The 25,737-nt window shown below is 29.1% G+C and overlaps 2 protein-coding genes across 2 annotated transcripts; both read left to right on the top strand.

The window, feature by feature from the left end:
- Nucleotides 1-7,657: 7,657 nt before the first annotated feature.
- On the top strand, nucleotides 7,658-8,578 carry LOC110269370 (uncharacterized). The gene has a single exon (XM_021117160.1). It carries the CDS (start codon nucleotides 7,658-7,660, stop codon nucleotides 8,576-8,578), a length of 921 nt encoding a protein of 306 aa, XP_020972819.1.
- An 8,833-nt stretch (nucleotides 8,579-17,411) lies between these two features.
- LOC107632209 (4-coumarate--CoA ligase 2-like) lies at nucleotides 17,412-23,280 on the top strand. Its single transcript, XM_088508808.1, has 6 exons — nucleotides 17,412-17,967; nucleotides 18,070-18,615; nucleotides 19,794-19,992; nucleotides 22,314-22,527; nucleotides 22,802-22,904; nucleotides 23,019-23,280. Exons 1-6 carry the CDS (start codon nucleotides 17,473-17,475, stop codon nucleotides 23,130-23,132), a joined length of 1,671 nt encoding a protein of 556 aa, XP_088364934.1. The 5' UTR covers nucleotides 17,412-17,472; the 3' UTR covers nucleotides 23,133-23,280.
- The last annotated feature ends 2,457 nt before the right edge of the window (nucleotides 23,281-25,737 follow it).

The following is a 25,737-nucleotide window of genomic DNA, read 5'->3' as shown; positions in this document are numbered from 1 at the left end:
CACATCAATCTCTTCATTTTTTTCCATTTTGAATTATTTCAATTACTAAATATCTATTGGCTATGCATCCTTTCCTTCCTTCAAATGCCATTGGCAACTTCTCCTACATCACAAAATTACCGTCCTTCTATTTATTCATTTATAATATATTAAAAGAAAATTTTTAAAATTTTAAAATTATCTTTAAATATTTAAAATCTCTTTATTTTGTCATAGAAATTCAAATTCCTTTTTCGATAGTATAACCTTCTATTTTTATATTATATTATATTATTTTGTTATTCTCATATTCTCTTAATATTTATTTCTTTTTAAATTTTCTTAATATTATTTCATTTTAATTATAATTGGTTTATAAATTTATTTCATTCTCTTGTATAAAGTTCATGTTTTTTTTATTTTAAATTTTTCTTTAAAAAATTATTATTTAATTTTATCTTTTTTATATTTTTATTCTTTATTTGTATACTGGTTGTTTTATATACTTCAATGTTGTTGTCAAGGTCTCCCTCACTTTAATGGCACCGCTATGAGCAATCAATGAGTTCTCGTAGTTTAGAACTCTCTTTTGGACTTTGAAATTCAATTCAAATTAAAAATATATATATTAAAATCATTAATTCTAAACTAATTTTTGGAAATTTCCAGCTTAAACCGGTTATTTAGCTCAAACTCGGGTTTTGGCTAAATTCAGTTTCCCGGCACTAATTTAATAAACTAACTATCCCGATAGGAGTGTTTATGGATAGGATCGTATCTGCATATCTGTAGTAAATATTTGCATCCGATCCGAAAATTGCGGATACGATCGAATCCGCATATTGATCGGATCCGATCCGTACCTTTCGCACTCTTTATGGATCGGATCGCGGATATCTACTCTACATCCGCATATCCGATCCACGAATCCGCAGATCCGCACAATAATAATTAAAAATAAATAAATATATATATTTGGTATTATATTTATTTGTTTGTATGTTTTAGTTAGTAATTATTATTCATATATTGTATTATTTTATTTTTGTTATTTAGAAAAAATTTGATTAAAAATATTTTAGGAATAAATAAGTTTAAAAATGTGAAAGAAATATTTTTATTGAATTTTTTATATAGAAATATGATCAAAAAGAGAAGATTTAATTATGCAGATATATCCAATATTCCTGTGCAGATCGGATCAGATTTGGCACTAAAAAATGCAACGCAGATATCATATCCGCCGATAAAAATTATACGGATCAAATCGAATTTTCAACCATATCCAATTAGATCCGATCTGCGTACACTCCTAGTTCCCATATCATAACACAACATGTGACATTTAATATATTTTTATCATTATTGGAGTAGCCGCTATTTTTCATATATTTGTATCATAGGCTGTGCTCATTATTCTACGACGTTATCAAGTCAAAGAAGCAAGATTTTATTTATTTTTTTTTTCTAGAAGGAGATCAGACTAAGCTGAATCTTTACGTATAAATATAAATACTCTATTTTGAGTATTTTCACGTATAAATATAGGCGGCTGGCTACATTATAGGGATAGCTACGCGTGCGTTAAGGTTTTTAATTTTTTACTACATACATTAAGTTATTTACGCGTGGTTAACTGGTTAAGTGGTTTAGTGTATTGATAAAAAATATATATTTTTATTTTTAGTGTTAATAACTATACCATGTGTATATAAAAATAGTTATTAAATTAATTATTTATATAAAATAATTATTGAAATACACATTAAAAATATATGAAATAAGACATATATTTATACACAAATGTATAAAAAATTTGGTTACACATAATATTTTATAGTTTTAAATGGTTAGATTATAATTTTCAAAACTTATTATTTAAACACTCTTTACTAAATAGGTAGTATTGTATTTCTTGTTAATTAAAGAAATTTTAATTTTTTATTTGTTATATTTTATTTCAATAATTTAAATTTAGAATTTAAAATTTAGAATTTAGAATTTAATATATTTTATATTTTATATTTTTAGAGAAAATTTTACTCCCCTCTTCTGCGAGATACTAAAATAACACTCTTTTCTCTTTTATTTTATAAATGTACATTCCCCTCCTTTTTAACTTTTAAAAAATCTCCTCTTTAATTCATTTTAAATTTTTTGTGTTAACTAATGTTAACTTTATCCATTTTTTAAGAAAAAATACCCATTAAAAAAAAATTATTTTTTATCATTAAATTTTACTTACCAAAATACCCTTTAATAAATTATTCTTTTATTGATTAAATTGTATTTTTACCAAAATATTTTTTAAAAAATTAATAATTAAATTATTTTTTTCTAAGATACCTACCCTTCAATAATTTTTAATTATTAAATTATGATTTTACTAAAATTTTTGTTAACAATTATTTTTATATTTACTATTAATTTTTTTATATCAATATATATTCTTTTAACATTAAATAAAAAATCTTACCACTCTTAATATGTATAACAATTAACATATATTGATATATTGAAAAATAATCTTACTAAAATTTTTTATTTAATGTTAAAATAATATATATAGATATAGAAAAATTAATAGTAAAATATAAACAAATTGTTAACAAAAATTTTGATAAAATTATAATTTAATAATTAAAAAATTATTGAGGGGTATTTTAGAAAAAAATTATATAATTATTAATTTTTTTTAAAAATATAATTTAATCAATAAAAAATAATTTATTAAAGAATATTTTAGTAAGCAAAATTTAATGATAAAAAATAAAATTTTTGTTAATGGATATTTTTTTAAAAAAATAATTGTTTTTTCTTAAAAAATGGATAAAGTTTAGTTAACACAAAAAGTTTAAAATGGATTAAAGAGGAGGTTTTTTAAAAGTTAGAATGGATGGGAATGTACATTTATAAAATAGAAGGGAAGGGAGTAGGGCTGGAAGTGAGTCAAGCCAGCTCGATCTCGACTCGTTAACAGCTCGATAAGCTAAGCTCGTGAGCTGGTGAGCCAAGCTTGAGCCTAAAATTGAGCTCATAAATTAAATGAGCCGAGCTTGAGCTTGGATAAGCTCAGCTCATTAGCTCGTGAGTTGGCTCGATTATATATATATATTATAACAATCTTAATTATTTAATATTTATATTTATTTTTACATATAATTTTAATAAAGGACATAAATAAAAAATTTATAATTTATTGATAGATAAACAATATATAAAATTGATCTTTTTAAATATTTTTAAAAATATATAAGTTATAATTTATTGATATAAAATTATAGATTATGTATTTATGTTTCTCTTATTTGAGCCAGCTCGTGAGCTCGAGCCAGCTCGTGAGCTTTTGGTGAGCCGAGTTTGAGCTTAAGAAATAAACTCGATTGTTAATGAGCCGAGCCGTGAGCCAAGCTCAATTTTCGTGAGCCGAGCTTGAGCTTGGTCTAGCTCGGCTCAGTTCGGCTCACTTCCAGCCCTAGAAGGGAGTGTCATTTTAATATCTCAAAAAAGGGGAGTGGAATTTTCTCATATTTTTAATAACAAATTAATTTTTAAAAAATACTGTAATTTAACTCTTTTTTTAGCGTATTAACATTCATCGTTTTCTAAAATACATATGAAGATACTTTTTAAATTTATTAATATAGAATTTTTCTAGTTATATACAAATTTTTCTTATACTTAAAATAATATTTAAGGAATAAGGAATATTCATACTGCATGAAGCATGTGTAAGACTTCAAAGTCAATGATGTAACTTTCTACAATATATCTAAAGGATACAATGTACTGTTGTTATTCATATACTTTAGGAAGAAGATGTTCGTATATATGCTGGTGTCTTTGAAATATGATATTCCAATAATTTTAACCATTTAGATATAATAATAAAAAAATATAAAGTTTAGATTCGACGAATGAAACACACATGATGACATGAACATGAAGGCTGAGCGGTGAACATGCAATCGATTTTTTCTTTAACAAGTTTTTTATGATTAAAGTTGTCAGCTTGTCTTTGTTGGTAAATTTTAAAAGCCATTTTTTTCAATAGCCATATGTGATATGTCTTGGCTGAACTGCACTAGATAGTATTATTTTTTTTTTCTTTTTTTTTGATCAAGTCTCACAACAATAACTATGGATTTTTTATTTTAATAAAGAGGTCGCTACACATACAAATTTTTTTGGCTTACAAGTTGGCACAAGTCCAACAAAACACACGCATTACACTCTCACATTCAAAAGTAAATAAACGCACGTTATTCAACCACTTCTTGTTTCTAAAGCGCGCTACTCATCATGCATTATGAATGACTCTTCTTCTTCTTTTTCCATGAAAACCATTTTCTTGCCAAATTTGAAGATACTGGAACTTCAGAAATATACCCAAACGATTACAGAAATACACCCAAACGATTACAAAACTACACCCAAAGAATTTAAGAAATACACCCAAAATTCATTAAAGTATACTTTAGGCATAATTCAGAACTCTTTCTCTTTCTCCTCCTCATCTTCTGCTGTTTTCTTCTTCTTCAAAAATGATTTCAGAACTTGATGTCAAAAAACAATGGAAATCGAGAATAACGAAAAAAGAAAAGAGAGAAGCACGTAAATGAAGAAGAAGAAGAGGAAGAGGAAGAAGAACGTGCAGCAAGAAGAAGAAGAAGGAGAAAGAGAAGGCAAGAAACGAAAGAAAAGAAGAGGAAGAGGAAGAAGAACGTGCAGCAAGAAGAAGAAGGTGCAGTGAAAACGTGCAGTAACAGTTCGAAGCGCGTTAATATGAATGACTTGTAAAGACTTGTATAAAAAAACGTTTGTATGTGGAGAATTATTCTTTAATAAATAAATTAATTATAATAATTACTGAAATAAATAATTTAAAACATATTTACTAAAATAAATATTATTCTCTTATCTCGTTCATACCGTAAACAAGATAATTTTGCACGTATTTCTGTTTACACCGTAAACGAAATACATGTATTTATAAATAATTAAATATAATTTTTGAAAATAATAAAAAATATTAATAATTTAAATTGGATCAAACTCTTAAAAATGAAAGTTTTAAATAATAGAAATAGTCCATTTTAAATAGGGGTGGCAAAACAGGTCAAACCGTCGGGTCGATCCGCTAAATCCGCTAAAAAAGGCGGGTCGAGTTAGGATTTGAAGCCCGCTAAATTAAAAAAATCCGCCAAATCCGCACCGCCAAATTGGAGGGTTTTGGCGGGGCGGGGCCGAAGATTTTAATTTTTTATTTTTTATTAAATAAAAGAGTGATTATTATTATAAAATTAATAATTATAGAATTTTTAAATTTTTTTTTATTTTTTGTTTTTATTCTTCTTATAGTTATTAACTTTATTTATTTTATTTTACAATTTCGTATATATACTCAAATTATGAGACTTATTTTTTAAAATAAAGATGATTCTATTAACAAATATTATTTTGAACAATTTTATTGAAATTAAAAATTTTAAAAAAAATAATAAAAAAATTATATTATAATTTGACTATTTTTATTGTATTTAATTTTTTAATTATTATTTTTTGGTTAATTTTAATGAATTTAATTTTTCAAAAAAAAAAGTCAAGCGGGCTAGCCCACCAATTCGTCATAAAGCGGGACGGGCTAGCATTTTGAACCCATTTTAATTGGCGGGACAGACCAGTCCGTCCTATTTATGGGGCAGGCCTGCCTAGGCGGGGTGGGACGGGCCGGCCCGCTTTACCACCCCTAATTTTAAATAACAGTGATTGACTCTTGTTTATTAATGGAAATCATCCAACCAATCAATCAATCTTCATTGAGTTCTTTTTGGACAAGATTATTTATATTATATTTTAAATTTGTATGTACTTCCATGCAATAAATGAAACTTTTAAATATTTCCATACAACAAATAAAATTTTAAATTTTTATATACACAGTCAATGGATAGAAGTAAGTGAATGGAAGAAGCAATAGTATTAGCAATGGGTAATTAGAAAAGAGATAACTATATTAACAGTGGACAATTTTCTTAGTAACTAATAGTGGGCAGGTTAACGGTTAGGAAAGTAAACGTGTTAATGTGCTTATTTTAAGACTATTTATCTTCTCTTTTCTATTATTTGAAACATTTCATTTTTAAGAGTTTTGTCCAATTTAAATCATTAATATTTTTTATTATTCTTAAAAATTATATTTAATTATTTATAAATACATATACTCGTTTACAATATAAACGAGATAACATGTATCTCGTTTACATACTATAAACAAGATAAGAGGGGATATTTATATCGATAAATATTTTTTAAATTATTTATTTCAACAATTATTATAATTAATTTGTTTATTAAAATAAAAAATCCCAATAATCATGCAATTTATATAAAAAATTTAGTTATTATGTATAAAAATATCATTTGATTTTCATAAAAATTTTTATTATAGTACTATAAAATAATTAATTATTTTAATATTTTAATTATAGTACTATAAAATAATTAATTATTTAAATACTTTAAATTAAGTGCAATGGGATTCTTCTTTTAATAATGATTAATAATTATCTAAAAGTTTAACTTGATATCATCAATATGATTACATAATAATCCTATTTTTAAATTTTTTTGTTTATGAATTGTATTTTTTTAATTAAGTTATGATTAAAAAAATAAAATTTGATTAAATACAGTTAATTTAGTTACTGATGTATGTAGTATTTACTACCACAAAATTACTGATTTTTTATTTATTAAAATTATTATATAAATTATTCATGGTTATATTTTTTGGGTTAACGAAATATTTTTATACAAATTGAATGTATTTATAATTAATAACTTAATTAGAATTTTAACCATAGATTTTTTGAAAAAATATTTTGTTAATATTAATATTTTTTATACAAAACGAATTTAATTATAAAATTAAAAGTAGTATAAGAACGTAATTAAAAAAAATATAAAACCTTAATTATAAATTTGATAAAATTATAAAGACTAATAAAATAATTAAACTTATTCTTAATATATTTATTATAACCTAGAGAAAATTATGCAAATGATTATAATTTAAATAATATATATTTTTTCTAAATTAAACAAATACTGCATTTACAAAAGAATTAAAAAAAATTGTTCACAATTATTATTATTGATTAATTAATTAATTAAATAGATTTTGTTCACGGTTAACCAATAATGGGCAATGTACTTATATAAAATAAAAGAGAGAAACCTTCACCTAATTACAATATTTGCAAACTGTTTACGTGTATGTCCTCTTTTATTTCTATATAATCCGTGGCAGCCAACGACAGATTCAAAATTGTATGTAAACCGTTGCTACCTAGCACGGTTTACGTGTAAAAAAGCTTGGTCATAAATCGTGGTTGGCCACCACGGTTTACTAAGGGAGATAAATGTGCATAAAACCTTGTAAGCAGCAACGGTTTATGAAGGGCTTTGGATAGGCATAAACCCTTGTTAGCTGCCACGGTTTATGAGGAGAGAAATTCTATACATATGTGAGTGAGATTCAAGCTGCTGAAGAGATCATTATTACAATGGCAAGTGAGGAAGAGAGTTTTATTGTCTTAGTGCATTGCTCTGGAAAAATCAAAAGAAGCAAAAAATATGGTGTGAAGTTCACTGACAGAGAACATTAAGTGTATTCATGACTTCATCAAGCATTTTGTCAGATGTGAAGAACAGCATCTTGCAAAAGCTTGGGGTTTTTGGGAGCAAGTGGGTAAAAAAGCTATTCTACAAGATTCCCATCGCAGTTGTCTCGACCGGTGTTAAGTATGATATGTTTGTGCTAGCGGCTGATGAAGATATTAGGGTTCTGTTTCATTGTGTTAGAAGTTTTCCGAAGATCAGAATACACGAGTTGTTCGCGAAGTTGGAGGCTGGTGTCGATAGTTCTGGGGCATCAGCTCCAGTTCATAGCTTGACTGCCGCGGGCGGTGCGTCTAGTTCGATGCCTGCGGTTTTACCATCGGTTCTGCAGACCGCATCCCCGTCATTCGCGGCTGATTTAGATCGAACGGAGGCAGTTGGTTCTGCACCGTTGGAGAATCCAGGGGTTTGGCAGCAGGCATTTGAGGTGGGCACCGGTGGTGGCATGATTCATGATGTTCAAGGCTTCGGAGAACCTGATCGAGTAGAGAATGCAATGCGGGACGATGACTCTGACCAGAAGCCTGTAGATATCATTGAGGACAACGATGATGACACAGGTGCCAATCCACATACACAGCATGGGCCTTCAAGTTCTGGCACACAACAGTACCGTCCACACTTCTCCACCCTAAACTTGGAGGCTCTGGGTCAACAGGCGGACGGTGGTGCTACAATTGGGGGTTCTTCAACAAAATTTCAGATTAGGCAATCATTCCAGAATAAAGATGAAGCTGTGCTGAGTGTGAAGGACTATAGCATCCGTCGAGGTGTTGAGTACAGAGTCTTGGAATCGGATCATCTGAAGTATCATGGAAAATGCAAGGAGTTCGGCAAGGGTTATAGTTGGTTGATTCGCATATCGCTGCTAATGACTGTTCAGCCTAGCCAAGTGATACAAGCCCGCGGTCTCTAGATACGGTATAATCCGGTCATGTAAAGGCATATTCTGTTATCTCCTAACACCGCTAATAACCCTAGTAGGCTGCAAAATATGGATAACAAAATCCTCAACATACGACCAATACTAATAACAGCTAATATAATTTTAAAAAATTTTCATACACCCACATTGGTTTTCTATTTTCTGTAATAATAACAATAGTTCTAATAACAACAACAATAACAAAATTAATAATACCAACAGGAATAACAATACTAACATCAACAATAATAATAATACTAACAACTCGCGATAATAACAATAATAATAATAACAACAACAATAATAATGATACTAACAAGTCACATTAATAATAATAATAATAATAATAATAATAATAATAATAATAATAATAATAATAATAATAATAATAAACTTGTTTAGCTAACCTCTTGATCGATGTATCCAGCCACATGCGCAACGCCATTTAACTGGTACATGCGAGCTTCGTCTTCCATCGATCCACCACCCAACTGGTTCAAAACCTCAAACCGGCACCCTAAACCTCCAAGCTCTCCGGATTCTCTCTCACCCACCCAAGTTGCCAAAATTTGATTTGGCTCATATGAGATCCGCCATCACTAACAGCGGCTTCTATATTTATACCAAATCATGCGTAAACCGTAGTTGCCCACAAAGGTTTATGCTCACAATAATTTGACCATAAACCGTGGCTACTACCAACGGTTTCTGCTGCGCTTTCTCCAAGGATAAATCGTGGCTACCTATCATGGTTTACATTGAAACCTCCATGCATGTAAACCGTGGCTGCTTAGGGCGGTTTACGTTCAAAGCTGAAACCATGGTTACCCACCACGGTTTACATAGAAAGAAAACAAGACTTTCACGTAAGGAACTTCCAATTGTTGTAATCAGGTAAAGGTTTCTATCATTTATTTTATATAAATAATTTGTCCTAGAAAAAGTATAGGGTACTAATATACTATCTGGCAACTTATGGCCAATAATAATTAATTATTATATTTTAAACACATGTATAAAGAGACACATCCAGAAAATATATATATAATAAGACACTTTCATTAATTAGACACAATCATAAAAAATACATTTTTATTAGACACATTCACAAAGACACTTCTATTAAATACAATCATAAACAAAAGTTAGTAGAAATTCACAAAAATACTGTTGGTAACTAATGTAGCAGAATTGCCAATAATAATAACAATAATGACAACCACAACAACAACAATTATAGTAACAATTATAATAGCAATAGATAGTGACAGTGATAGAATAACAATATAATGATAATTATGATAATGAAAAATTATAAAAAATAAATAAAAAGATAGATAAATAAATGGAAAAAATACTTTTAATTCGACAAATGTGTTTTTATATTCTCAAATTTAATAAATAAGTCAAAATCAATGTAATTTTTTTTATACGATATTGTATTAAGAAATAAAAAAATTAAATAAAAATAAAAGAGAATATAATAAAAAATTTTAGAATTAGAATTAAAAAATTAAAATTTTTAATTACATCATATATACTTATATTATATTATATTTTTTTATAATATAATTATTTAATTAAATTATAGACTCAATATTAATTCTAATATTTAAAAAAAAATTAAGTATTAATGTCTTTATAGGTGTCTTTTAGTTGGATCTCTTTTCTTCTATTAGGTATGCTAGCTAGTTAATCCTCTGACATATGCCTTCAACTTAGGCCCAAAAAAAAAGATAAATAAATAAAGAAGAACAAGTGAACAACAACCTAGCCAAAACATTTAGCGGCTTATTTTAGTCTTTTTAATTAATAAGATGGACATTTTAAGAATTTAATTCCTCACTAAACAACAAAAATAGCATGAGCAACTTATTCCTTCATGACATACTATATTTCATTGAAGTAGCGTGGAATACTGAATAATTTTCCAATATTTTATGACCGTTTGTTAGTTTCCGAGCAATACACAAGCCATTTGGTTCGTATAATGGTAAAGAAAAAATAATTATTAATTATTAATATATTAAATTTATAAATATTTTTTTACAGCCTGCGATGTTGAGCCGCCGGTAATCCTCCTAACAAGACAAATCCAGTTGAAAACCAGGAATTTTTTGTGATTTTATTTCGAGTAAAATAAACTTTGCCAGTGATTTAGGACTCACTCTACGAAGTTGGTAAGTCAAAGAAGCAAGATTATTTTTCTTAAAAGGATATCATACTAAGCCTAGTCATTACTAATGTAGTGTATATTGAAATATAAATATTTTATTGTTTTATTATATTTATATCTATTAAAATTATTTAAATGTTAAAAATAATTATATGGAATGCATGTACTCCTACACGTAGATGCGTCAAAATTTTTGACCCAATGGAACCTAACGAACTGATGTACTCCTCCTACACGTAGATGCGTTGCTGCGTGTACGGATTTTCATGTCTCCATCGTCCATGAGTTCATAAATTTCTACTTTCAAAGCAAATAGTCAAAAAACTATCTATTAGTAGGGAAGGTGGGATTTTTTATTTTAATAAATAAAATAAATATAATAATTATTGAATTAAATAATTTTAAAAATTATTATTAAAATCTGTCAGCCTTTCTTGTTTCGTTTATATCGTAAACGAGATAATTTTACATGTATTTCATTTATAATGTTATTGTAAACGAGATAAAACACGTGAACGTAATACTTGTATATTGTAAACGAGATAAGACTGGGCGACCACTTTCTTCTCTCTTTTACCCTTTTTTGACCATATAATCGATAAATACGACGATGACGTACACAGCTAATAATGACGGAGACATCAACAAGCTGAACGAGACTTTACATTACGCCGGGGCAGTTGACTTTGCGGTTAGTTCTGTTGTGTTGAATTTTATGCAATTCCATATAGATATATATGTGTATGTAGCCATAGTTAGGATAGTCGTCAAGAACTAGAATATAATTTGTATAGTTAGAAATAGGTCACCGATTAAAATTTGGAACTCTCTTTTATTTCACTTGTGTTAGATTGTTACTACATAATTATTAGTTTAGAACTCTATTTTATTTCTTTTAGTTTCATCAAATTTATAATTAGATTTTTATATTTTTTAATTTAGTTATTATACTACTTTTAATTTTATAATTAAATTTTTTTTATCAAATATATTAAAACTAATAGAATAATATTTTTTTCAAAAATATATAACTAAATATTTAATTATGTTCTTAATTATAAATATCTATAATTTATAAAAAAATATTTATTTAACTTTAATATTTTTTATACGAAAAAGATATAATTACAAAACTTAAAATAGTGTAAGAATTTAATAAAAAAAATATAAAACCTATTTAAAAATTTAGTGATATTATAAGGACCATTGAATTTCAAAGAACCAATAGAAGTTTTAAAATTACTTATTGATAATTGTGAACATATATTTTTTCTTCAGAGATCTCGCCTTCTACTATCCCGACGAGTGAGTCATACTCTTCCTCCACCCGACGCCATCGTCCCGTATCTGAGGGAGGCTGGATTCGGGCTCGGCGACACTGTGCTTTCAGGGATTTCACATTCAACAATTCCTTAATTACGACATTCGTGGAGCGATGGCTTTCGAATATCCACACGTTTCATCTCTCGTGGGATGAGGTCACTATCACCCTGCAGGACGTGGCGTACCACCTAGGACTACGCGCCCACGAGGACCCTGTTGGGGGGTGCTTCCGTGACTTCGATAGGTGGTACCACACGGAGACGTGGCAGTTGGTGGAGCGCCTGCTGGGTGCTAGGCGGCTCCACAGCAGACGGCGTAGAGGAAGGAGTCGTTCACGCTGAAGCTCGTATGGCTGCAGGACCGTGTCTACCAGATACCCCCCGACGGACGACCCAGAGACCCTCAGACAGTACGCTAGATGCTACATCATGTTACTGATCGGAGGATATATGATGACTGGACAAGTCGAACAACTTGGTCCACCTGCGTTGGTTCCCACTTCTTGAAGGCTTTGGGCAGTGCCGAGCGTTGTCTTGGGGCTCGGCCGTGCTGGCCTGGACATATCAATCACTGTGCTCGGCGGCACACCAAGGTGTCACAATTGCTATTGATGTCCTGGATATACCAGAGATTTCATCAGTGGTATCCACTGGAGCGAGTGATCTACATGTATCTTATGGCTGCAAGGTAACAACTGTTTATGTCTTTATTTAGTTATCAATTTGCAACTTCTTACGACCTTCTGCATAATGAACTGCTTTTATTCTTTTGATTGGTGTCAGGTTGGTTGGACTACAGCAGTAGAGCAGAGATCAGCATGAGGCTAGGATTCTGCGATGGAGAGTATCGATTGACAAGTTACAATTCGATGAGGTTAGTACCATGTTTGACACCACCACATTTTCATTTTAGTGTTTTATGTTGCATTCGTTTATAAGTGCTAATTATTAGTTATATCACGGTTCTTTCGGTTTGTATGGAGGTCGTACGATGACCCTGCTCTGTAGGCTCTGTGTCCTCCTTGGTTCGTTGAGGAGGAAGAGTGGAGAACATGGATTTAGTCGTCCCTCTTGTTTGCTTCAATGTTGTGCAGTTTCACCAGGTTGACCGGGTAAGGCAGCAGTTCAATGGAGAGCAGTAGGTCCCTGACACTCCAGTCAACCTTGACAGGTATTGTTAAAGCCTTATTTATCTTTGCTTTTCTAAGTTTAGAGTTAAATTATTACAATCAACAGATGTGTCCCAGTCAACTTCGTCATACTAGTTACTTGTCTTTATTTTTTCTGACAGGCTCCTGACATCCACCGGCCAGGGTGAGGATGTGTGGTGGCTTGACAGACATCACGATTGGCACAACAGATGGCGTAGCCATTTTGATCCAAGTCACAGGATCTCCATTCTGCACACGTTTGACAGCAGGCCGACCCAGGATATTATTACAATTGGTGGCATGGGACTTGCCGTGTAGGCACCTGTTAGGCAAGGAGGTTTTGGAGGATTTGAGGCTCGTCGAGTTACCTGCCGACGTATAGCCCACTGCTAGACAGTCGAGGGACGATCTCCACCTTCTCTAGGGCGTGCCGGATCGGCGTAGGCGTGCGAGGGAGGTTAGGACGAATATTCGATGATCTGCTTGAAGGGATAGGGGTGCTAAAGATCGCAAACCAGGCGAGGGGTTAGGAGGAAGAGGGTCATCAAGCAAAACATAGCGCACAGATGCCTCGACGGACGTCTTCGGTACAAACTCCTCGTCATCACCCCCTTAGAAGAATCATTGTCGCCACTATCAACAACGTACTCTTTGTCAGAGTCTTCCTCACCCACCTCCATGTCCTCCACAGGAATGGCGACATGAGTGGGTGGTGGTGCGAGAGGTCAGTCGTCCTATACATAGATCGAGTGTACAAAACCACCACCACCAACATCTCCAACATCGACAGAAAGCTCCATCACTTGCTCCGCCATGATTTTTCCATAAATGTCGAACATGATTCTCACATGCTCGTCCCTTATAAGACGAAATAGTCAAAATTGGAATATTCTATTACCTGCCAGTATGGGTGCACATGGCCCAGTCCGGTTCAAAGATTCGACCCGGTCCCGGTCACTTTAGGGGCTAATTTGGTGTGATTTCACCGGATTTAAGGTCGGGTAATGCTCTCAAAACTAGACCCGGTCATTATTTCGGGTCGGGTCCGGGCCATAGCTCTGGTCACCCGAACTCGGTCCGGTGGCCGGTCATCATACACAATTAATATTTTGTGTTATTAGTGATAGATCATGACTATTCTTATGTGGAATTTAAGTATTGTAAACCTTAATATAAGTTAATGTTTTATGTTTAGAATGCATAAGACTTTAGACTAATGCATAATATTGTGTTATTTGTATTGATTTAAATACTTGGTGTTATTAGACAATATTAGTATTTATTGTGGTTATGCTTTAATTTTGAAGAAGGGTTGGTTCTTGTTATATTTTTCGAAGTGAATTTTACCATGTCAAATAATAGTTGGAGTCTTGGAAATTTGGATATTTTTACATGCTAGCTTACAAGAAGGTATCAATGTAATGTAATGTTAATGGCCCGGTTTCACCCGGTTTTCATCCGATATAATTGTGGTCCGAAAGTGTATTGGTTTCATCGGGTTTAAGGCCGGGTTCGGGTCTAATAAATAGACCCGGTGTATGTTTCGGGTCGGGTCTGGGTCACATCAAACCCGGCTTCACCCGGCCCATGTGCACCCCTACCTGCCAGTAACCTATACCCCACCCTTCTGACCTTCCTCGTTTTTGTGCCACCAAGGTTGCTCAATATCAAACTCTTCAACTCGGACAACGGACTTACACGCTGAGTGCACAACAGAATTGGATTCTCACACTCAAATATCACCACATTGTCGCCATTTCTCATACAACAATTGGGGCAAACACACACAACTATGTATACGCTATTACTGGCAATTATTGCCTTCTTTTTGTAAGAAAACGAGACAAAAAAAAGATATTAAATGAAAGTGGATAATGCCAAGGGTTATACATCTTTTTATAACTGCTAAAAAATTATCTCACTGTATCTCGTTTACACTGTAAATGAGAAAAGCTTGCACGCATCTCGTTTATACTGTAAATGAGATACGTATAAAATTATCTCATTCACAGTGCGAGATAAGAGAGGTTGACGGATTTCGGTAATAACTTTTAAAATTATTTAATTAAGTAATTATTACATTTATTTTATTTATTAAAATAAAAAATTAAAAAAAAATTTCCCATTGAAGTTTAAAAATTATTTAGTAGTATATAATAGTACTATTTATTTGTTTTATTAAATTATTAAATTTATTTCCATTATGTTAAATAAATATAAAAATTATTTTATTAGATTTTACTCTCTATATATAAAATTATTGTGTTAATTAAATTATTGATGTCACAAAACTAATTTATTAAGAGAAAAAATTCTATTCACTTATTCTCAGAGATACTAAAATAACACTTTCTTCTCCTTTATTTGTAAAATATACACTCATATGTCTTATAACATTTAAAAAATCTTCTCTTTAATAAATTTTAAATTTTTTGTGTTAACTAACGTTAGTTTTATCTATTTTTAAGAAAAAATAAATTAATTTTTACAAAAATACTCTTTAGCAAAAATTTTATTTTTTTTGTGATTAAATTTTATTTACTAAAATACCCTTTACCAACTTATTTTTTTACTGATTAAATTGTATTTTATCAAAATATTCTTTTAAAAATTTTTTAATGATTAAATTATTTTTTTCAAAATAACCTTTAATATTTTTTAATTATTAAATTGTGATTTTACCAAAATTTTTGTTAACATTATTTTTGTACTTTATTATTAATTTTTTTATATCAATATATATTATTTTAATATTAAATTAAAAAAATCTTATCATTGTTAATATGTATGATAATTAATATTAATAAATAATTTATTTAATAGAATTATTAAAAATTATTAACAACTTTATCAAAATTTAAAAATAAATTATGATGGATACAACCCAAATCTAAAAAATTAGCATCTCATTCCTTCACATCTTTACAAAATAAGTTTTTTAATAATTAAAATATTATTGAAGAATAACTTAGGATAAAATAATTTAATCATTAATTTTTTTTAAAAATATTTTTAAAAAAATACAATTTAATCAATAGAAAAATAATTTGTTCAAGGATATTTAGTAAAAAAAATTTAATCACAAAAAATAAAATTTTTATTATAGAATATTTTTGTAAAACATAATTTATTTTTTTTAAATGGGCAAAATTAATGTTAGTTAACACAAAAAATTTTAAATGAATTAAAGAGGAGGTGTTTTAAAAGTTATAAAGGAGGAAAAATGAACATTTTACAAATAGAAGAGAGAGAACTGAAGAGTATCATTTTAGCATCTCTCAGAAGAGAAAAATAAAATTTACTCATTTATTAAACTTAATTATTACTTTATTAGAATTTTTTAAGTTAATATATTTTATCAAATAGTTAATATAAAAACAACTTTAATATTGAGTTACATTTTTGTATATCTTGATTAATTATTTTTAGTATTTGATAATGAGAAAGTGATTTATTCACTTCAATTTTATTTACAAGAATTTTTTCAATTTTATTAGTTGTATGTGCATGCAATCTAAATATCAGTAATTGAACTTAAATGGAATTTTTGTGTGTATTCTTTTTTAAATTGTTTGCAACAAACTAATAATAAAAAAAATGTTTATTTGTTGGTTTTTTTTTTTCTTTTAAAATTTACTTAATTTTGAAAATCACCTATAGTTGAAAGAACTACTATCTATTATGAATACTATAATAAAGAGTCAATTTTATAAATATATAAAAGATAATTTTTTTAATAATTATTTAAATAATACATATAAAAAGAGAAAGAGATTATATTTTCCTAAAAAAAATTAGTAAAATAAAAAAATAAAGTTTAATCAAATTTTAATGAAAGATAACAAACTCACGGTATCATAATTCAATACTGATTGAGAATAGCCACTTTGAATTCCAACCAAATTAGTCACGATAAGAAGATTCTTAGATTCCAACGAAATTAAGTATTAGCGCCTGCTCTTGACTTCTGATATATATATATATATATATATATATATATATATATATATATATATATATATATATATATTAAATGTGAAGATCGTTAATTTTTTGTATCTACCGGTCCACGTGCATGCATGTGATATGCTACCACCATCTGACAAGCCAAATTACCAAAAACCCTTCCCCTCGATTCCTTATAAATTTCAAGCAAAGCTACAACCAAATATTTCATCACTAAAGTGTGTGTGATAACAAACAAATTTGGTCCTACAAACGAAATAAGTAGATACCATGGCACCATCATTAGTAGCAACTTATTCCGTTGATCCAAAAAAAACCAACTTCATCAACCAAAGTTACCAAACTACCCACATCTTCAAATCAAAATTACCAGACATACCTATCAACAATACCATTCCCCTCCACACTTATTCGTTTCAAAAACTCCCCCAAGTCTACAACCGCCCGTGTCTCATCACGAGCGATGGCAAGGAGTACACCTATGGTGATGTCCACCGCGCATCTAGAAGCTTGGCCATGGGCCTTTTCAACCTTGGAATCCGGAAAGGTGACATCATAATGATCCTACTCCCAAACTCGCCGGAATTCGTGTTCTCCTTTTGGGCTGCTTCTATGCTGGGGGCAGTTTCGACCCTTGCCAACCCTTCTTACACATCTCTTGAAATCACGAAGCAGCTCAAAGCCACCAAGGCCAAAATCGTCATCACACATGCCATGCACGTGCATAAGCTCAAACAAGATCAACAAGAAGAAAACACATTCACAGTAATATTTATACCATATACATTATTTTTGTATCAAATATATATTCATATTATTATATTTTTTCATTTAAAATTGTCGTGTTTTTGTATTTATACAATATAGGTGATAACTGTGGACAAGCCACCAGAGAAGTGCATGAGTTTCTCGACGGTTTCCAGAAATGAAGGAAAGCTGCCAGAGGTGGATATTAACCCTGACGACATGGTGACACTGCCATTTTCCTCCGGCACGACGGGGTTATCAAAGGGTGTGATTCTAACACACCGGAGTCTGGTTACAAACGTGGCTCAGCAGGTTGAGGGAGAGAACCCTAACTTGCATCTGAAGGAAGAGGATGTAGTGCTTTGTGTGCTACCGTTGTTCCACATTTACGCACTACACTGTGTGATGTTATGCTCTATGAGAGTAGGGTGTAAGGTGTTGCTTATGGAGAAGTTTGAGATGAGGGCGATGTTGGAAGTTGTGGAGAAGCAGAGGGTATCAGTAGTGATGGCAGTGCCGCCGTTGGTGGTGGCACTGTCAAAGAACCCGGCAGTGGAGGAGTATGAGCTTAGCTCCATCAGGATGGTGATGTCTGGAGGTGCCTCGCTTGCAAATGACATCGAGGATGCTTTTCATAGTAGGTTGCCTCAAGCTATCCTTCGACAGGTACACAAATAATACCAGGCCAGAGACTCTAAAATTTTAATTTTTGTTTTTAAAATTTTAGTATTTTAATATTTTTAAAAAGTAAAGACTCAAGATTAAAATTTTTGAAGATGAAAACTGAAATTTTAATAATATTTTATATTTAATATATTTTTATTTTAATTAATTAATTTTTTATTTTTAGTTTTTGTGTAAACTAAATTAGAGTTTTATTTTTATTTCAATCTTTATCTTTCACTTTGCATTAAATACAATACTAATATTTATTTTAGTTTATGTTTCTCTATCTCTATCTCTCAATCTGAATCTCTCTTCCAAACACTATCTTAAGGTCATTATAATTATATTAGGATGATTACTATAGTTATAATATTTTAAAAAATATTGTTAAAGTTAAAAAATATTTTTTTCTGATAAACAATGCATTTTTATAAGTATTGCTAAAAAATATAATTAAAATATAAGAAAAAATATGATTTTAATTTTAATATTTATATAACTACCATAATTACTTAAATATAGACATATTAAAATTTATTATAATAGTAACTAGTTTAATTAAATATATAAAATTATCGATATAAAAATAATATATATGAAAAATATATATTAGGTCTAGAGACTGGTAGACAAATAATATTAGGTTTAGAGATTAGTATTAAAAATTTCTAAAATTTTAGTATTTTAATATTTCTAAAAAATAAGAATACAGGAGATTAAAATTTTTGAAAATAAAAACTGAAATTTTAATAACATTTCATACTTAAAATATTTTTATTTTAATTAATTAATTCTAACTTTAATTTTTGTGCAAATTAAATTAGAATTTTATTTTTATTTCAATTTTTTACTTTTACTTTATACGAAACACAGTACTGATATTTATTTTAATTTTTGTCATTCAGTCTCTATTTCTTAGTCTCAATTTTTCAATCTCTATCTCTCTTCCAAATACTACCTTAGAGTCATTATTATTATATTATGATGACTACTATAGTTATAGTATTTTAAAAAATATTGATAAAGTTAAAAAATATTTTTTCTGATAAACAACGACTTTTTTTTATGTATTGCTAAAAAAACATAATTGAAATATAAGAAAAAATATGATGTTAATTTTAATATTTATATAACCACCATATGTAAATAGTCTTTTTTTTACGAATATGTCTTTACAGGCTTTGGGAATGACAGAATCAGGACCAGTGATATCAATGTCATTAAGTTTTGCAAAATATCCAATGACAACTAAATTAGGATCATGCGGTACTGTCATCAGAAATGCAGAAATGAAGATTATTGACCCTCTAACAGGCTCTTCTCTCTTTTATAATACTCCGGGTGAAATTTGTATCCGAGGTCAACAAATTATGAAAGGTATATATTATGATAAAAATTCACGTGTAATTATCTTTATGTAAAAAGTATATATTGTTGTAAAAGTTATTTTGGGACTATCAAAAAATTAGTCATCCTGAACAAAATATATTTCATTCATATAATAAAAACAAATTCACAATTAATCATACTTAATTTATACTTATGACATAGACATTAAAAATATGACATAAAAAAATAATTATGTTAAATAGATATTAAAATTAGTTATTGATATAAAATATACATAAAAATATAAAAATATAAAATATATATTAAAAATAAGTTAATTTATATGCATGTTTATATACAAAAATATAATAACTTATAAATATTATTTTTGAAAAGAGTAAAACATAAATTAGTATCATTATATTTTATTTGGTAATAAATTAAATAAAACTATCAAACGGTCAGCTCAACCTATATATTTAGGTCTAATAACCTGTTTAAGTACGTTTTATTCATGAACCATAATATTTCAACCTGTATCATTTATGGCCAGATCGATGGGTTAAATGGGCTGATTAGTTTATTTTTTTATTTTATTTTTTAAAAAATATTTGACAAAAAATTATCACTTTTAGCATGTCAAAAACTTTAAACAAATAGCTTTTTTTGGTTGTGATAGATCGAATTTTGAGTCAAATAGAATGAAATGATGGCAAAAGGTGCTACTTTTAAAAAAATATAAAAAATAAATGAATCGCTCGTTTAGTCCGTTGGTTAGTCCATTTAATTCGTCGTTTTTTTTTTCAATTAAATTTGGTTCAATTTATTTAGCCTATATTTTAAACATGTTTAATTTTAGAGACAAAATTTGCTTGTTTAATCAGATATATATAGACTCATCCAATAAGTTTAATCCATTTTAATGGTCTTAAAATCAGATTAAAAAAAATAAAAAGTGTAATGTATGCTTTTTTTTTTCTCCTACAATATTTAGGAAGAAAAATATAATAAAAAAATATATAATTATAAAAAATTAATATATAAATAATAAATAAATATATTAATTCAGTATTTTAAAATATAATGTTTAAATTTGTCTCTCAACATAATTTTTATGTCTGAATATTTATATCTTAATGTTTCATACTTAAAAACAAATGCAATTTAAAGATTTTTTAACTGATTTTCTATTGAATACTGCAACTTATATTTTGGTGATTTCTTGGATACCTCAAATATAAATAGGTATTATTAATTTAAAATATATTAAATTATTTAACTGTGTTCAATATATTTTAATTCATATTTTTTATTTATTATTTAAAGATATTTTTATAGGATAAATTATTAAAATTATCTTGATTTTTGAAAACATGATAAAAATATCTTTTACATTTTTAATTATGATAAAAATGCCTTTTGCTAACGACAAAAATATTTTTAGAACATTTTAAAATGTGATAAAAATACTCAACATTAAATATTTATTCTCAAAAAATATTTTAGCATTGGATTTTGATTTTTTTTTTACAGATATAATTAAAAAATTAAAATATTTTTTATTCTTAATATTTAGTAATTTTACTCTTAGTAGATATTTTTTAATGGCCAAAGATTTTTTTTTTAAAATAAAAAATTTAGAGATTAAATTTTAATATAGTTTTTATTTATTTTATAAATAATTATTCAAATATTCATACACAATCTTAAATCAAATGCATAAATGATTTATCAAATACAAAAAGTATTTGTCACTTATAAAAATATAATATTCTTTCTCTCTATCTCTCTCCTATTTTGAAATATCAGCTTGTTCCTTTTTTATTTTTCCAAAAGTCGAACCAATATATTAAAACAGATTGGATGCTAATTTTCTTATTTTTAATTACAATTTTACAATATTTAAAGATATAGTATATAGAAGAATGAAGAAACACCAAACAACAATATTTGGATTTAATTATTTGAGAAACTCTTTTATAAATTGAACGGCAAGTTACTATCTTTTTGAATTATATATATATGTTCTTATTTTCATGTTTTTTTCATTATTAACACATGATACTTTATGATTAAACAATCGGTTCCGCTACATTATCAATAGCATTTCTGCCAACTTCTGCCAACTCTTATGTATAATTGTATTTAATGGAAGTGTCTTCATGGATGTGTCTAATAAAAATGTCTTTTTGTTGGTGGTGTTTAATAGAAGTGTCTTTATAGATATATTTTCTGGATGTGTCTCTTTATATATGTGTTTAAAATATAATAATTAATTATTGTTGGTAATAAGTTGGCAGATAATATGTTGGTACCCTATACTTTTCCTTAAACAATTAATGTAACAAAAATATATATATATTGTGTAGGATACCTGAATAATGAGAAGGCGACAGCAGAAGCTATTGATGAAGAGGGTTGGCTTCATACAGGTGACATTGGGTATGTGGATGATGATGATGAGCTTTTCGTTGTTGATAGACTCAAGGAGCTCATCAAATTCAAAGCCTTTCAGGTTGCTCCGGTAGAACTTGAAGTCCTTCTTATGACCCACCCTTCCATTCAAGATGCTGCTGTTGTCCCGTAAGTATATATAATTACAATAATATGTAGAAGACATAAAAAATTAGATAAAATAGTTTAAATTTATTTTATTTAATATTGATTAATTATAGCGATAATTAATAAATATTAAATAAGATAAATTAATTTTTTTTCTTTAACATTATCGATATAATTATTATATGTATCTTTGAAATTAATTAAACTAGCTATTAATTAGCTAATAATAATAAAAATTATTGACTAATAATAAGTAATTAATTAAATGGTTTGTTGCACACACATGCATATATAGACAACAAGATGATGTAGCTGGTGAAGTTCCAGTTGCTTTTGTGGTGAGGTCATCAAATGACCCTATTACTGAAGATGCTGTAAAGGACTTTATAGCTAAACAGGTAAATTATATAATATATATCATGCATACTTAATTAATTTAATTGTACATGATAAGAAGATAATTAATTAATAAGACAATGCATGACATATTTTAATTTAATTTGTTGTGACAGGTAGTATTTTACAAGAGGCTACATAGAGTAATTTTCATTGACGCAATCCCAAAATCTTCAATGGGCAAGATATTAAGAAAAGAACTCAAAGCAAAGCTCGCTAGCTACCATTAAATTCGCTGCATTTAGTTTGTTTCTTATTCTATATACAAAGTCAATGATGATGTCAATGTGTCTTTGTATGTTTTATTTCCTATGATGGATTGAAGACTATGATTATTATTATAATAAATTTATTGAGTGATCAACACATTTAACTACTTAACTAAGTATTGAGCTAGAGTTTAAATTTCCATCTTATATATATATATATATAGTAAATTATTAATCAATAATACACCTTTAAATAATATCCATTAAAATATGGGTAAAGTACTAAATTCGTCCATACGTTTGGGCATAACTTTGTTTTGGTCTTTAAGATTTAAAGTATCTTATTTGAATAAAAAAAAGTTTCATTTAGTTTCAATATATAGTCCCACCGTGAGATCAAAGTTAAATAATTAACAAAAAAATGTTCTACATGACAACAATACAAAAATAAGATCGATAATCTGGAGAAGAAGTACAAGCTCGAAAGACACAAAATCAACCGTGGATGCATCAATATATTTATTTATCATTCTTCTTATAATTTAAATGAAATATTTTCTATATAACTAAGGAGAATGATAAATAAATGTATCGATGCATCTACGGTTGATTTTGTGCCTCTAGAGCTTATACTTGTTCTCCAAATTATCGACCTTGTTCATATACTGCTGCCATGCAGGACATTTCGTTAATTATTTAACTTTGAGTTTACAGTGGAATTGCATTGAAACTAGGAAAAGTCTAGGGGACCAGCAATTTTATTAAATTCTGGCCAGCATATAACCAGCAAAGAAAAGTGAGCCATTAGATGAAATCTTACACCAATCTCACACCATTAAAACCATCTTGATGGCTATTTGATGGCTACAAATTACAAAAATTGCTGGCCCCCGAACATTCCTCTTGAAACTAAATGAAACTTTTTTGGATTCAAACAAGACACTTTAAACTTTAAAGACTACAACAGGATTACGCCTAAATTTAGGGGACTAATTTAATACTTTACCCTTAAAATATTATGCATTTGGTTTATAATATTTGTCATGTAAATTGGTTAATTCCTCTATAAATTTTGACTAACCTTTCTTTTTTCAAAAGAAAAAAAAGAAATTTGAGTAACCTAAATATCAAGGATTGGTTATAAAATTATTTAAAAATATCTTTATTAATAACTAATTTATTATGTTTGTATATTCTTCATGAAACAAAAAAATTAATTAATTAAAGTGTGGTAAAACAAAGATAGACATTTGCTTATAAAAAAAATTATTGTGTTGCCTAAAAAACAGATGTAGATGTATCTGTCTTATTTTAATTGCACTTTGGCTTGTTGAGCTCATCACAATTGTTAAGGGCCATTTTTCTCTTAATGAGTGAAGGAAAGGGTATTTTATTGGTTAATCCAATTAATATACTAATTAACTAAATGTTAACTTTCACCTTTCAGTTATTTCAAGATATCATAATTTGCTCAATTAAGTAATTAATAAGTTTATATTTCCATTAATATAAACTCCTATATATATTTAGGGTTAAGTTCAATTTTGGTCCGGGTCGAAAATCGGAATCGTCCCTAACTTTTTTTTTGTTACAAAATGGTCCCCAAAGTTTCAGTTTGTTTTAAAATCGTCCTTTTTACCAATTTTATTTTTTTTATTACCAAATTATCCCTCATTAAAAAATTATAAAATAAAATAAAATAAATATAAAATAAATATAAAATAAATAAATAAAAAAAGAAAAGAAAGGGTACAGACGGAGGTGGGGTGAGAAAGAGAGGGGAGGCGCGACAAAGGGGGGGAGAGGGGGGGGAGGGCGCGACAAGGGGGGGAGAGGGAGGAGGGGGGAGAGAAGGGGGACGAGCGCACCACCACTGTTCGTCCGCCGCTGCCGCTTCTTCTTCTTCTTCTTCTTCCGCCATACCCGCCGCACCACCGCTCGCCGCCGCCTCTTCTTCTTCTTCTTCTTCCGTCATACCCGCCGTACCACCGCCCGCCGCAGCCTCCCCTGCTTTACCACTGCCAGCGAGCATCCCTGCTTTTCCTCCCCTGCTTCACCACCGCCATACCCACCGATTCTTCTTCCCGCCGACCCACCGCCATTACTTCTTCTTCTGTGAATTTTGTGAATTGAATTTTTTGTGAAATTTCTGGATTTTTTGTGAAATTTATTGTGGAACATTGTTGTTGTTGAAATTTAAATTTGGAGTATTGTTGTTGTTGATTCTGGGTTCTTGATGATGATGATGATTTTCTGAGTTGAGCTTTTGTTTGTCTGAGTTTGAATTTTGAATTTAAGTTCTGGGTTTGATGAGGATGACGATGATGATGTTGATTTTCTGATGGATCTGAGTTATGGGTTTGATGAGGATGACGATGGTGATGTTGATTTTCTGATGGTGGTGATGATGATGATGATGATGGTGGTGGTGGTGGTAGGTGGTGGGTGGTGGCGGGTGTGGTGGTGGTGATAGTGGCGGCGGGTGTGGTGGTGGCAAGTGTGGTGGTGGTGGTGGTGCTTATGCTTATTATGTTTCTGCTGGTGCTTTGCATAATTTTGGAGAAGAAGGGATAGGGGCATTTTGGTCCGAAGGACGATTTTAAAACAAACTGAAACTTTGGGGACC

The sequence above is a fragment of the Arachis ipaensis genome, chromosome B3 (genome assembly GCF_059453495.1).
Source record: "Arachis ipaensis isolate K30076 ecotype BB chromosome B3, ASM5945349v1, whole genome shotgun sequence".
NCBI classification, from domain to species: domain Eukaryota; kingdom Viridiplantae; phylum Streptophyta; class Magnoliopsida; order Fabales; family Fabaceae; genus Arachis; species Arachis ipaensis.
This window is presented reverse-complemented; position numbering and strand designations above follow the sequence as displayed.

Excerpts from the sequence above, each read along its gene's own strand:
- LOC110269370 (XM_021117160.1), top strand. The coding sequence starts at position 7,658 with ATGACTTCATCAAGCATTTTGTCAGATGTGAAGAACAGCATCTTGCAA.
- LOC107632209 (XM_088508808.1), top strand. The coding sequence starts at position 17,473 with ATGGCACCATCATTAGTAGCAACTTATTCCGTTGATCCAAAAAAAACC. Across the intron at positions 17,968-18,069 it reads AAGAAGAAAACACATTCACA|GTGATAACTGTGGACAAGCC; the intron begins GTAATATTTATA and ends TATACAATATAG. Across the intron at positions 22,528-22,801 it reads CAAGATGCTGCTGTTGTCCC|ACAACAAGATGATGTAGCTG; the intron begins GTAAGTATATAT and ends ATGCATATATAG.